We start from the raw sequence: 15335 nt of genomic DNA, 5'->3' as shown, positions 1-15335 counted from the left end.
AAAGGAAAACACCACCGTTTTTCGATATTTTACTGTGTTCTTACCTTAAATTAGACAAATTAATACATAACAATCTTTGTTCAATGTGTGCGTTTAATCTTTGTACGGCGCGTTGTGAATGTGTTGGCATTTGGCCTAGCCCCATTCATTCCTTAGGATCCAAACGGGGATGAATTTAAAACCCACTAAACACTTCCATGTTTCCCTACTTAAAGACTGTTACATGAGTAGTTACACGAGTAAGTATGGTGGCACAAAATAAAACGTGGAGATTTTTTTACGCATATAAAATTGAGAACTATATTGTATGGTGGAAGAGCACTTAGTTTGCAACAACCGTTTGTTCCGTCCTTGTTTGGGTCCTGGGGAGTGAATGGGGCTAGGCTAAATGCTAACACATATACGACGCGATGTATGAAGATTAAGTGCACACATTGAATAAAGATAGATATTTATTCATTTGTCTAAGTTGAGGTAAGAACATAGTAAAATATAAAAAACTGTGGTGTTTTCCTTTAAGCTTTTGTGGGAGTCATCTGTCAGCAGACAAAATTTTTTATGGAAAATTATAACCTGGTGCTACATCTGACCATTACAACCTAACATTCAAGTTGTCATTTGCTTTACAACTTCGTCTAACCAGCATCTCAACCAGCATCTTTTTGCCTGCTGACCGTGTTGCTCGCCACAATGTGCTTGATCCTATTAAATCTAATTGTAGATGCTAAAGGTTAGCAAGTCAATGCTTAGAGCATGACTCAGGATTAGCATTCATCTGTTAGCATTAACCACCTCTTTATTGCCATCTAACCTCGTAAAGGGCTAACATGAATACAATCACTCTTCATTTAACTAGACTGCAAATGCACTAAACTGTTTTGGTTAAGTCCTTGAGCGATGCTGGGGAATAAACACCGTGATGCGGATTGAATTTAATTTCAAATTAAAATGAATGAAAGATTATGGGGGATGTTTCAAGAAGGCGGTCCAAAGGCATGTGTTGGATAGATCTTGGAACTGAACTGATGTGCATTTAGTTGTCACAAACACACAGTTAGTCCAGTTATTGTGTTGCCTGGTTTATTTGTATGTAATTTTAAGGTTTTGTTTGAAGTGTGAGTAATGCTGTGGTGTTTTGTTTTTGAAGATTGGGTTATAAATTGCACATGAGTACATATCTTCTGCCAAAAATCACAAGATAAGACTAATTGCACATACTTGAGGTTAGGGGGCGTGAACAAACTCCTAACTCTAAATTTCAGCACATACAGTAACTGTCAATGAAATCATATGGAGTAAAATAAAAATTCCTACCAATAGGCGCTCAAGCCTGGAAATGACATAAAGCTGGTGTTGAGCTCTTTTGACTGTGCCTGTTACCATCATGAACACCTTAAAAACTAAGGATAATCGATCTTGAATCGACCACGTAAAAAAACCCTATTAATCGAAAAAACTATTTTTTTTTTGCCCAGCCCTATTTTTTACATGACCTGAATACTTACTTAAAGGTGCAGTGTGTAATTTTTAGAAGGATCTCTTGACAGAAATGCAAAATAATATACAAAACTATATTAACAGGGGTGTATAAAGACCTTTTTGTAATGAACCGTATGTTTTTATTACCTTGTGTAATAAATGAGACGTTTTTATCTACATGCACAGAGGGTCCTCCCTTGGCGACCTCCCTTACGTGGAGGTCGCCATTTTGTGCCCCATGTTTCTACAGAAGCCCTTAACAGACAAACTTTTTTACTAAGCTGTTTCCGACGATGACATGTTTTTCCGGTGGCGGCTACCATAGCTTCTATATACGTTTCAAAAGCGAGGGGTGAGCAGTGGACTGAGCCGTTGCAATTCGCAACCCTACCACTAGATGCTGCTAAAATTCACACACTGCACCTTTAATATAATGTACCTTATAAAAAGTGTGATGTTTGTGTTGCATACCAAAAATATTTTTTTAATTTTTGTGAAATTGTAAGGCTAATTTTAAAACTGAGCCCCACAGAAATTGTGTTCGTCATGAATGTAAGCAACAGGAAGTTGTAGGACAAAAGACGTTGTGTTTATGAAATAAAAATAGCACCTGCAAATGTTATCACAACATTTTAAGCTATTTCACCCCATGTTGTCTTTTCTCTCAGCCAAGCTCTATTGGTGAAGTGGATGCCACACCCCAGAAATCGGAAACCTCAGCATCGGTGACTTCAGAACAGGATGTGAGTGTCCACCTCACGCTTCCTATTACATTCAGTTACTATCAGACTTCCTGTCTGATACATTGGTCATTGATGTGGTCATTTCCCTTTTTAGTCCTTGATATGGGATAAAACTTTGTCCCACTTTGCCAAAGCATACAAAAATATGATGTTTTATTAATATGATTTGGATGCTATGTGTGCTTTAATACTGCTCTCTTATACTGTAGGAACCAGTGAAGACTCCAGCTACCACCCCTGTAGCTCCATCACCCCTTTATCAGCCCACACTCACTGCACCAAAGGTACATGCTCATTCACCAACCGTGAAACCATTTCTCATTATTAGCCTATTTCCATTACCTTTTTCGCTCTGCCCTTTGTATTTATTGCTTTGACTGTTCCTATTTTTTCTGTCAATAGCCTAAAGCTCACCAGCTGAGCATCAAGACCTTTTCTAGCCCAACTCAGTGCACTCACTGTACATCACTGATGGTGGGCCAGATCCGACAAGGCTACGCCTGCGAAGGTAAGCTAGTCATCCATGTCGCTGATAAATAAAATATGCAGTATTTTTTTTTTTAAACAAAAAATGTTTCATGTAGACTGTGTGTGAATGTTTAAAGTACATAATTGTATTTGTCTCATCTTTTTAAGTGTGTTCGTTCATCTGCCACGTGTCCTGTAAAGACCATGCGCCGCAGATTTGCCCCATTCCACCAGAGCAGGCCAAGAGACCTCTGGGTATTGATGTGCAGAGGGGCATTGGCACAGCATACAAAGGCTTTGTCAGGGTGAGGAGAATATGTTTTTTAAAGGTCGAATGATGAAGTGTCACATTAAAGATTGCATAACAACCCATAACATCATATGATCATGAACTATAATTAACTGCTAAAACTCATCTTCAGTAATATGTTAAACTTTTTTTTTTTTTTAGAGTTGGCATTTATGTATTTTCTCCTCTTTTAGATCCCAAAGCCCACAGGAGTGAAGAAGGGTTGGCAGAGGGCCTATGCCGTAGTGTGTGACTGTAAACTTTTCCTCTATGAGGTGCCTGAAGGGAAGTCCACTCAGCCGGTTGTAACGGCCAGTCAAGTCCTTGACTTGAGGTCAGAATTAGCCATTTTCTTGAGTCATTTTCCCTGGGAAGTTTTTGAAAATCTACATGCATAGATACAGGTCATTTGAAAATGCTTGAATCTATTTTATGCAAGAAGTTTTCTGGGAAAAAATCCATATTATTCCCTGTGTAGTGTAGGATAATATCATAAAAATTCTAGACTTTTTAAACACACGTGCTAAATGCTTTTTTGCATAGTTGTGTTTGACACATGAAGACATCTCTGGTTACGTATGTAACTGTTGTTCCCTAAGAAGGGAACGAGGCGCTGCGTCTCCCTTGCCATACTTCCTGCGTCCCTGTAACGCCGTCTTTGGCAATATTTCAGATAGCGATATACTTCCTGGCTCCCATGTCACCCTATATTTGTTGTTAAGCCTCACCATTTGTTGAATTTGATATACACATTCAAACGCACTTACCCCCTTGGAGGCGTCCCCAAACTGTGTCACTGCAGTGACACAGAGCGAGTTCCCTTGAAAGGGAACTGTAACAATGTATCTTAAAAGGTAACAATGTAACATTTAGTCCTTGAATTTGAGGTTGTTGGACCTGGAAATTCCTTTGAAAGTTCCTTGAATTTGAAGTTAACTAAGGTGTGGGAACCCCGAGTTAAACTCTTTATATTAAGCTCTTTCTTGATTTTAGGTCCTTATTGTGATTTGATATTTTGTGACATGTTTATTTCTTTTTCCAGAGATGAGGAGTTTTCTGTGAGCTCTGTGTTGGCGTCCGACGTGATCCATGCCAGTCGTAAAGACATTCCATGCATCTTCAGGGTATGCTCCGAAAAATAATGCAGCGTTGCTTAGATTGCACAACTGTGCATCACGCAGATAATTGACAATATTTCCCACGATTTGCGAACTGCGCAGGTAACATCATCCGCTCTGAACTCCCCGATCCGGCCGGTGCCTCTGCTGGTGTTGGCTGAGAACGAGGCGGAGAAGAGGAAGTGGGTGGGAATCCTGGAGGGTCTGCAGAACATCTTGGCAAAGAACCGGCTCAAGAACCGCATAGTTCATCTCCTGCACGAGGCTTACGACAGCAGCCTGCCCGCCATCAAAACTACGCTCTCTGCCGCCATCGTGGGTACGTACAGTGGTTGATTCGTTTGTTGATTCGACTAAAAACTGAATTTGCAATCTAATGGATATAAAAAATTACTTTTTTTTAGAGGTAAAAGGCACCATAATTGTGAGATGATCAGTATTGTATATAGACGGTTTCAGCAGTAACAACATAAACAAGCGGCTCAACAAGTAACTTTTGGTAAACTCCGCTAAGAATAAATAATAACAAAGTACTTTAAACATAGTTTATTTATATAACAAGCAAAATAAACAACACCTAGGTTACCTAGAAAACCAAAACATTAGTTATTTTCGACGATGTATTTGTTCAAGAGTTTAGTTCAGCAACTAGTCAGACAATTAAAAAAACTGAAACCGGAAGTAAAGTTCGTACCAGACGCTTATCGCGTCACAGCACGTGCATCCAATGAAACAGCCTATAGTCTCTTTGGATAAAACATCTGCTAAATGATGTAATTTTCTTTAGCATTAGTTAGGGTAGTTAATATTAAAGGGGACAGAGAATGAAAAACCATTTTTACCTTGTCTTTGTTGAATAATGGTAGTCTACCCGCATTCATGAACATACAAAAAGTTCAAAACATGCTAAACATCTCAGTCTCTTAGAAATTCCTCTCTTAGAAATGTAAGCCAGAAAACGGCCCAATCTGAAAAACCGATGCTTATGACATCACAGGCATCTAACTGCCTCTCCACTTTAAAATAATTGGCTACATTTTTTGAGTGGCAGAAAAGTCAGCCAATCAGTAATGAGATTGCAAGTTAAGCCAGTAGGGGAAGCCAAATAGGTGCAAAACCACTTGTTTAAAATCCCCCACCCTAATAGAGCTTTCTGAGAGAGGTTTTAGGAAGCTTCTAAGGCATTACAGACCCAAATAAAAAAAAATTGTCTACATGTCACATCACAGAACAAGGATAAATACTCCATTCAACCATTCTATGTCACCTTTAAAAACTGACTATATTGACATAATCTATGTTGTGCCGTGTAAGTCTGTCTTTTTTCTGGTACTTAATGTGATGTGGCACCAGTTTTGCAGGTGGCTGTTTTAAAAAGAGCTCAAATTCACAATCTATCTGTGTTCTTTTCATCCTCTCTGAACTGCTGCTATCTCTGAAGATCGAGAGCGAATTGCCTTGGGGACAGAAGAAGGCCTGTTTGTAGTCGAAATCACCAGAGACGGTACGTCTCTTCCTGCTGCTTTTCATTTCTTTTTAAACCGTTCCAGAATGTTAACATAAAATTCCCATGATTCTCTTTCAGTCATCGTTCGTGCCGCAGACTGTAAAAAAGTCTGCCAGATCGAGCCCATTCCAAAAGAGAAGATGGTGGCCCTGCTTTGTGGTCGTAACCGGCATGTCCACTTATACCCCTGGGCTGCACTAGATGGTGCGGAGGCCACTTTCGACGCCAAGCTTACGGAAACGAAAGGCTGCCAGGCTATGACCATAGGTACCCTACGCCCGGGCGGCCCGGCGTGCCTCCTGGCAGCTGTGAAGCGGCAGGTCCTCTGCTACGAAATCACACGCGCAAAGCCCCATTACCGCAAAGTGTGGGAAGTGCAGGCGCCCGGTATCGCCCTGTGGCTGGGTATCATTCGTGAGCGGCTGTGCATGGGTTACCCATCAGGCTTTGCTTTGCTGGCCATGCAGGGAGAGTCTTCCCCCGTCAGCCTGGTGAGCCCGACAGATCCCTCGCTAGCGTTTTTGGCACAACAGTCCCTGGACGCGCTGCACGCTATGGAGGTGGGAGCCAATGAATTTCTGCTGTGCTTCAGTCAACTGGGAGTGTACGTGGATGCACAGGGACGGAGATCTCGGACGCAGGAGCTGATGTGGCCCGCCACACCACTTGCCTGCAGTAAGTGTTTGGTGAATAAGCAGCTGTAATTTTATGTGAAGGTTCAAATTCCAATATTTTTCTTGTATAGACTTGTAGGATGAGAGGATTAGGAAAGAACTGGGAGAGAGCAAAACAGGGAGGAGGTAGGAAAGACAAAGAAGGATTTGAGTTTGAAAGGTGAAATAAACGTAGCATGAGCAGAGGTTTTGCCTCGACCTATATCCAGTCTCAAACATGGTGTCTGACACTCCTGGGTATATAAATCCTGAAAGTTCTGTTTTTCATGTATATTAAATATCAAACATGGACAAGTAGAGATTGATTGTGGGTTTTGAGAAACATTGGCTATACGAGACAAATCCTTTAAGTTCCAAAACGACAACTGTAACAAGAATCCCATCTGGAGAAATATCATATAAGTCATGAAAACACAAAATACATGTTTTTTGTTTCACGCTCCTCAGCCATGTTACGAGCGTGCAAACTGAAAACACGTCCAGACTATTTTTATTGGCTTTTGAGTCTTGTCGTTTTGCACCTGGCTGTAACACTAACTCAGTTTACAGCAGATCTGTCAATTTTCTAATAACTTTACAATTTTGTTAAAGACGTATGAGACACATAAACCCAATATTTACTCATTTCAGGCTCAAATTCAAACTACCTGACCGTGTACAGTGAATATGGAGTAGATGTGTTTGATGTCCACACCACAGAGTGGGTTCAGACCATTTCGTTAAGAAGGGTGAGTGATGTTTTCTCATATACGTCTTTATGCATTTGGGTTTTATTTATGCTGTTAAAGCTGATCCGTCTGTTTACTGTCTGTAGATTCGACCCCTGAATGTGGAGGGCAGTCTGAACCTGTTGGGCATCGAGCAGCCTCATCTCATCTACTTCAGCAACAACTCTCCAGGTCTGATCCCACCCCACGCACACTTCACCAACTCAACCCACACCTCAATACTCTTTATTTTCTGAATGTTATGTCTACATCTCTGCTGAAATGATAGCTTGAGTCTCCAAATATTTCAATCCAACAGTAAAGAAATATGTCTTCCCTGAAATGTTGTCAATCACGGCACAGAAATATTTATTTGCAGGTCCAATAGAGCTCATAGTGCTGGCCAGGTAATGAACGATTCGTTTTCTACCCACATTGGCAGATCGCCCTCTTGATAAAGACGCTTTTGTTTGAAATGACCTCATTTTTTACACCTCCTCTAGGCTAGCTGCCAACTGCACATTCAGGCACTGCGACTATGACATCAGAATCCCAGGATTCCTGTCATTGATGATTAGACTATATCCGTGTTAATAAAAATATATGGAGAGTTCGGATGCAAACCCTCAAGTAGCCTACATCTGACATGTTTTCTTGTAATTGAGCAAGTTTGGGTTCAGTAATTTCAGTTTAATGGCAATGAAAAGGTTATTAGTCAGTAATTAAAAGTGTTTTATTTTCACAATGTCACTTCAGTCATTTCATTGGTATTTAACAAATTTGACTGTATTTTGCTGCAAAACCCTCCAAGTGCATGCAAGCTTTTTTTGGCCAAATCCTCCACTTAAAAATAATTATATTAAATAAAAATTAAAAAATAAATAAATTAAAAAGTATTATTTGAACAAGACATAGTAAACAGTGCGAAATCACTAATGATGCAAGTCAGAATGTAAAAATGATAAAAACTGAACTACACATTAAAGGGCTCTTTAATTCATGTCACTGCTACATTCGGGTTCACAAGCGACCAAAATTTGTATGTGATCCACGGTCATTTTGCATGCGTTTGTTTATCCAATTCAACTTTTTTGCACTTTGAGGACTTTGCTTAAAATGACGTGGCTTTTAGCAGATTATGTCAACAAAGTGATATTTCTGAATGTCGGAATTTAGCGGATTTGAAGCGAAGGTATTTGATATATGTAGTATGTTTATGTAAAACGTGCCAGGAGCATTCGGTTAATATCATTATCACATATTTTACCTTGGCGGCTTTTGCATCTGAACTCCTATATAATGCATCCTTATATTAGAGGTTGACCGATATGTGTTTTTCAGGGCTGATGTCAATACCGATTATTACAGATCTTGTAGACCGATAATAGATATTTTGAACCGATATGTCTGGTGTAAAAATGAAAATATTAATATTACTATTAAGACAGGCTCTGACAAAAACTTTCAATGCTTAGAAACATTTTTAATGTTAATTATAACAGTCATATTAATAATAACAAAAAGAGCAAGAAGCACCCATAAACTATATATATATACAATAAAATAAAATATATTAATTAATTTCTGAGGATTTTATCATTGCATACAATAGTAGAACTATTCAGTTAATCATGTTGAACATTAATGGATGAACTATCCTATGGATATAACAATTAACTAAACAATTTTAATTTATATAAGTGTAAATAAATGAATTGTCTTTCCAGCTTCATTGTGTATGTTGTTGAAAAGCAAATGTTTACATAAAACTATAACATTAATACCATATTATAGGCACAATTAGTTGGTTCAATAGCCTAAGTATACATGTCACCAAGACAGGCATTTAAGCATACTCGTGTGTGTGTGTGTGTGTGTGTGTGTGTGTGTGTGTGTGTGTGTGTGTGTGTGTGTGTGTGTGTGTGTGTGTGTGTGTAAACATTTATGTGTAGTAAATAAGTCACAAAAATTAACTCCCTAGTCTGTCACTTGTTGCGAGCAGCTTGAGAGGCGCTGTGTGCGCGTGCATGAGCTTTATGCTTTAAAATGGCTTGTATTTTTCAAATGACATGACTTACAATGAAATGCAATGCCAGCTCGGTCAACTGCCTGAAACGCGTGATAAACTCTTGTATTGCAGTGTAAAGTCGCAGAGCGAAATCATTGCAAAGCATGCAATTTCAAAATTATATTAATTTATCAGCAAATCGACTATTAAAATGCTTAATATCGACATTGATAATCGGCCAGATCGATAATCGGTCGATCCCTACCTCATATATAATTTTTTTGTCACAAAAATGTTGCATTTATGGATTTGGTAGACAATTTTACAGTATATTTAGGTTACACACTTTATTAGTAATGTGTTTGTTCCTTGGGATCAAACCCATGACCTTTGGGGGCTCTACCAGTTGAGATACAAGAAAACATTGAGTCCTAATCATAATTTTGTTCATTTTGGTGGCTAAATTAATAGGAAATATTGCATGGTAAAAATTTGCATGTATGTATTTTGCCTCTCAAAGTGAGGGTCAGACTTTAGGGCCACCCCTAGAGTTTAAAAATGTCTTCCAAAAAGGATATGATTGTGGTCCCATCTTATTACAAGGCCTATCTGATCATTCCTCCCAGCCTTTCTGTGAACTTAAAGGAATATTCAATTTTCTTAAAAGAAAAATCCAGATAATTTACTTCCCGCCATGTCATCCAAAATATTGATGTCTTTCTTTGTTCAGTCCAGAAGAAATTATGTTTTTTGAGAAAAACATTGCAGGATTTTTTTCATTTTAATGGACTTTAATAGAGCCCAACATTTAATACATAACTCAACACTTAACGGTTTTTTTCAACGGAGTTTCAGGGGACTATGGACGGTCCCAAGCGAGGCGTGGGGGTCTTGTCTAGCAGAGCGATTGTCATTTTTGACAAGAAAGATAACAAATATACACTTTTAAACCACAACACTTTCGTCTAGATACGGTCCAGCGCGACGTAACGTAAATGCGTAGTGACATAGGGAGGTCACGTGTTACATATATATAACGCACATTTGCAGACCATTGTAAACAATAAACTTACACAAAGACATGAATTAGTATCAGTTGACATACAACAACGTAGGAACGGTCCTCTTTCAACACACTTGTCAACACTGGGGCGGAGTTTCGCGTTCGTCCTCTGTGACCTCTTGACGTCATGACGTATTGAGTGGGGTCAGCTGGCGCATCACGACCGGATCTACATGACGAGAAGTGGTGCTTTAAGGGTGTATATTTGTTGTTTTTGTTGTCAAGGGTGACGGTCGTTTTGCTGGATGGGACCCTTGTGCCTCGTTTGGGATCGTTTGTGGTCCTATGGAACTCCGTTGAAGGAAGCTGTTGGGTGTTGAGTTGAGTATTGAATGTTGGGCTCTACTAAAGTCCATTAAAATTAGAAAAATCCTGTAATGTTTTCCACAAAAAAAAAATTCTTCTCGGCTGAACAGGGAGAGACATCGACGTTTTGGATGACATGGTGGTGAGTAAATTGTCTGGATTTTTCTTTTAAGAAAATTGACAATCCTTTAAGTCGTTTTTGGAAGATTTAAAATGGATTAAACTAACTGTTAGGTTACTAAAACCCTACTTTTACTTAAAGCGTCTCATTTGAGAAATCTTTGACAGCATTATCTTTTTGCTCACTCATTGACTCTTTTGTTTTTGCAGAGGGTTGTGAACTGGCCATCCCTGAGACCTCAGACAACAGTAAGAAACTGATGGTGAGGACACGCAGCAAAAGAAAGTTCCTCTTTAAAGTGCCAGAGGAGGAGCGGTTACAGCAGAGAAGGTCAGATGGCTTCAGGTGCTGAATTCCCAGATTGCACCACTTCCACACACCTCCTAAACCACTTAGCATTTTTCTGTTTTGTTTTTTGATAGGGAGATGCTGAGGGATCCTGAGATGAGATCAAAGCTGATCTCAAACCCCATCAATTTCAACCACGTTGCTCACATGGGACCGGGAGATGGCATGCAGGTTCTGATGGACTTGCCTCTGGTAATATCTTAAAATCTGGGTTTGTAGAGATCCAAAGCTTTAGCTCAACACTGGCTGCTGAATCCAGGGGTCTTATTTTCCATTTATCTGAATTAATAAGCACTTTCAAAGCTACGGGCCTGGTAGTATGAGACCCCTGATGGGGTGACCTATCAGCTAGAGTTTTTAAAATTCACTGTTTACCATTAAAGGTCCTTAAGCCCAGGTTTCACAATTCGGGTTTTGAAGCATCGTGCTAACAAGACGATCGCTTGAATCCACATGATGTTAAAGGGGTTACAAGTAAACTTGTTTAATCAGAAAGATTTGCATTGCTGACTGCTTTGGTTTTACACATCCTAACATCCTTTGATTTCATTTGACAACACAGCACCAAAGTCTTTCCTTACTTTCTGCATGTTTCTTCTTATTCAAAGCCAGCCAGCCCCACACCTTCCACCCTCACAACTTTCTCTCTGTCTCTCTCTCTCTTTTTCTGTTCACTTCTGTTTTCCGCTCTGGTTTTGGATTCGCTCTGTCCTCTGGTTGCCGTGGCAGCAGCAGAGCGAGACTCCCTCCCCCTCATCCTCTCGCCATCACGCCCTGATCTCCCCTCCGATCAACTTTGAGCACGTCTATCACATGAGCTCCGTCTCTGCCGGGCTCTATCTGCAGAAAGAGCCTTCTTCACAGCAGAGCCTGCTTCAGTTCTCCTCTTCCTCCTCCTCTCCTTCCACATCCTCCCTGGGAAGGGTAGGCTAGCAACACCCCCTCCCCACACTTCCCCCTCTTCCTTTTCCTTCCCATTTCCCATCCCTGCCCCACCCACGCTTCCTTTCCTCCCCCTTCTTCTGTTTGATGGCATCTGTTTTGCTGAACTCTATTCAGGCCTGGGCGATGTGACTCTGGGTGTTATTTTGGGTTGAAGATCAGAAGTCTAAGATATTTAAGGATGTGAATAGGCTAATTCAAGCTGTATAAGTGCATAATGACTGGCTTGGTTAATATATAAATATATTAACTCTGTGTATATCTACTGCAGAGTGTGATGCCCTCTCAGGATGATCCATCTAAAGAAAGGCCCCGCCCTCTATCTAGTATCTCACGGCAACAGAGAAGCAAGACCCACATCACCCGCACTGCCTCAGGTGGGTGTAATTTTCCTCACACAGACATATGACGATATTCACACGCCCTGTTTGCACATCTAATATAGCTTAAATTTGTTTATTCTAAAGGAGGAGGAGATTTCGGAGGAGCGGGGTCATCTCGAAGTATTTCTGATCAAGATCAAGACTATGATAGAGAGGTAACACAAATATGGCATATTTTGCTCGCCCCAGATTCGGGAAAACTCGCTTCATACATGATGGATGTTATGGAGCTTTTGGGAGCTTTTTATGTGTCCTGATTTTGTGGTCTGTAATAAATGCCCCAGTTTTCATAGTAAAACTCCCCAAACAGTTAGAAGCTTAGAGTTTGAAACAATACTGAAAAAATACAACTTTATGTTTAAAAAATTGACTTGTCATTAGGTGAGTTCACCACTCCCAAAAATTCCAGGATGGGATGACAAATAGTACAGAAAATACAGATTAGTCATTGAGAAATATTTCTTTATCTCATCTCTCTATTCCCCTTGTTTTCTTTCTACAGCCCGACTCGGACTCCACCAAACACTCAACCCCCTCCAACAGCTCCAACCCCAGCAGCCCCCCAAGCCCCAACTCTCCCCATCGCAGTCAGCTAACTCTGGACAGCCTGGATCAAAGCCTGGATGGCTGAGCGAGGAGAAAACCCCTTTTAGCCCTGCGAGCACCTAAGGCACCCCACGTATTTAGGACTCCCTGTGAAGTGCCAAGACTCTCCTGCTCATCCCCTACGTGGGCCTAAATTTTAGCGGAGAGGATATATCGCTGCAAGTGAAATCAAGCTCCGATTGATCCAGCCACACGTCGGCATGACCGCACCGGAGCCACCAGCCATCCAAAAAAACACGAATCCTGCCCCCTGGTGGAGATATTGTTGTGGTATAATCACTAACAGGGTCAGATTTAGCAGTATGATGAAAATTTTTTTTTTTTTAATCTTAATTCATGCCATTCTCCTGCAAGTTTTTTATTATTTACTTTAGTGAATGAACAGATGCATCTGCTGTGTCAGAATTGCTTGAGTACTCTTGAATCTGTCATGGAGGATTATTAGCTTCCCTTAACGGAGAACGAGGGGAAAGAGACGTCTCGGGCTGTTTTTAATAAATGTATATTATCAGGACATTCAACATTCATCAAGTGGGCTGAAGAGAGAAGCTGATGGGAAGGAATGAACTGATGATGTAGAATATATATACTGACGTTCTTATATAAACCAAGTACACAATTCCTCGCTGCTCTTTAGGGACCAGTGAAATAGCTCACCTCATCTCAGGTGAGCAATATAGATCAGTGACACAAAGGCAATGATTTTTGTCTGACTTTGGGGGGTTTAAGACAAACCAGAGGGCACTTTTATTGCTATAAAATTTCTCTCTCTCTTTTTCTCTCTCTTTCCAGTTCGGCATTTTAAACCAGCCTTTGTAATATTCATGTTTTAACTTAGATGTTTCCCACAAAAATAATATTTAGTTGGTGGAACACCGCTTATAACCAGGCGCAAAACGAAGCAACAAAAAGGAACAGACTTTACATATAGATAAGTGTTATTAAAATAATTATAATAATTAAAAAAGAGAGAAAGGCACACAGCTCAGATTATTCATAGGATTTTTTTCAGTAGTTCCTCTCAAGATATGCTGCTTTGTGTGCTCTATTTAAAAATTAAAGATTTAAGATATGTGATAAGGTTATCTCACCATAGCCATGCCCTGATTCTGGTTTATGATGTTTTACACACGTAAGTCCTGTTAAAAAAAGACCTTTATCGGGATGTTGATAGGAATATGTTGACATCTAAGGATGTAGGAAATCTAGGCATGGCTGACATATCCGTTATCACACAAGTGTGCCTTTCGTGCCAACTTTGTTTTCGGTAAAAAACTGTCCGCTCAAGCATTTCAGTGGTTTTAATAGGCCTGATGGTAATGTTTTGCATTGTCCTCTGCCCTTCTTAAACACTGTAAGAACCTTGCACACGTTTTAGTCCCAGGAGTTGATTTTGTGTGAATGTTTTGTTTCCTGATTCCCCCTGTATTTCACCCGTCTGCTGCATCAGACGAACGATTATCCTCAGAACACTACTGCTTTTACTTTAAAAGAGAAAAAAATCACAGGTTGAAATCTTTGTAATTATTGACTTGTTAGCCACATAAATTTGAACAAACAATAAAAGAGTACCTGTTGTGCTTTTTTTGTTGAATCGGTGTCTATTTGGAAATGTTTTTAATATGCATATCTGCAATAAAAATTGTAATTTATCTTTATTTGGATGAGTTGAAATCACAAATGTGTGTGCTTAAATATAGTTAATAAAAGTTGAGAACTGCCGCAAACCTAGAATTTGTTCTATGTAATAGCCTTCAAATGCTGTGCAAATTAAAGGTACAAAAATCGGGGTGGTACCTTTTCAAAAAGTACACATTTTTATCTACAGGGTGCATATTAGTAGATTAGTAGGTAGATCTGTACCTAAATTGTACATTGGACCTTTTAAAAAGGTACCATCCAAGTGACAGCTGGGCTTATCCATCATTATGGATGTGACATTTGCAGTCTAATCTTGAAATATAAATTCTCAGAAAAATTACCAATATATTGAGCCATCTGTTTATATTCCTAAACACTTGATAATAGACATCAGAAAAATATCAGTCTATTGTGAGTTTAATTTTTTTAGATGAGGGAAACATGCATGTGTTCTGGATTTGAAAAAACAAATGTTTTGGGAGACAACATACTTTGTAGGAATTCTTTGAATTAAGATGCACAAACCAGAAGCAATAATACCCAGCAAATGAAGAACGAATGGTTCTTCAAAGAACATTTAGGGGCAGATTCCGGACAGGGATTAGACTAGTAGTCCTAGATTAAAATAAATGTAAAAAAATGAAAACAACTTGCACTGACATATAAAATACATCAGTGCCATTTGTTTTGCCTCAAAATGCACGCCAGTAATGTTTTAAGTAAGACATGTATGTTAAAACTAGTTTTAATTACTAATTAAACTAAGGCCTAGTCCTGACTTAAAGGGATAGTTCACTTTAAAATTATAATTCTGTCATCATTTACTCATCCTCATGTTGTTCTAAACCTGTATAAAAAAAATTCTGATGAACAAAAAAGAAGATATTTTGAGAAATGATGGTAAACACACAGCAGTAAGTGACCATAGACTT

General features: G+C 39.5%; 1 protein-coding gene across 6 annotated transcripts in view; it reads left to right on the top strand.

Moving 5' to 3' along the window:
- cdc42bpb (CDC42 binding protein kinase beta (DMPK-like)) overlaps positions 1–14356 on the top strand; it is an 83499-nt gene extending 69143 nt beyond the window's left edge. For 2 of the 6 annotated variants that reach the window (XM_073855916.1, XM_073855918.1), the window contains 17 exons: positions 2148–2222; positions 2432–2506; positions 2625–2730; positions 2859–2995; positions 3174–3313; positions 4022–4103; positions 4200–4416; positions 5539–5601; positions 5683–6279; positions 6909–7006; positions 7093–7177; positions 10693–10813; positions 10906–11023; positions 11561–11755; positions 12045–12150; positions 12241–12311; positions 12659–14356. In XM_073855916.1, the coding sequence (XP_073712017.1) occupies positions 2148–2222; positions 2432–2506; positions 2625–2730; positions 2859–2995; positions 3174–3313; positions 4022–4103; positions 4200–4416; positions 5539–5601; positions 5683–6279; positions 6909–7006; positions 7093–7177; positions 10693–10813; positions 10906–11023; positions 11561–11755; positions 12045–12150; positions 12241–12311; positions 12659–12787 (2415 nt within the window). In that variant the 3' untranslated portion in view covers positions 12788–14356. Of the gene's footprint in view, positions 1–2147; positions 2223–2431; positions 2507–2624; positions 2731–2858; positions 2996–3173; positions 3314–4021; positions 4104–4199; positions 4417–5538; positions 5602–5682; positions 6280–6908; positions 7007–7092; positions 7178–10692; positions 10814–10905; positions 11024–11439; positions 11756–12044; positions 12151–12240; positions 12312–12658 lie in introns of those variants that run through there. The other 4 variants (XM_073855919.1, XM_073855921.1, XM_073855917.1 and 1 more) reach the window with 3 other exon arrangements.
- Positions 14357–15335: the final 979 nt, after the last annotated feature.

Source organism: Misgurnus anguillicaudatus, chromosome 18 (assembly GCF_027580225.2).
Source record: "Misgurnus anguillicaudatus chromosome 18, ASM2758022v2, whole genome shotgun sequence".
NCBI lineage: Eukaryota > Metazoa > Chordata > Actinopteri > Cypriniformes > Cobitidae > Misgurnus > Misgurnus anguillicaudatus.
The sequence above is the reverse complement of the archived record's forward strand: the minus strand, read 5'-3'. Positions and strand labels throughout refer to the sequence as shown.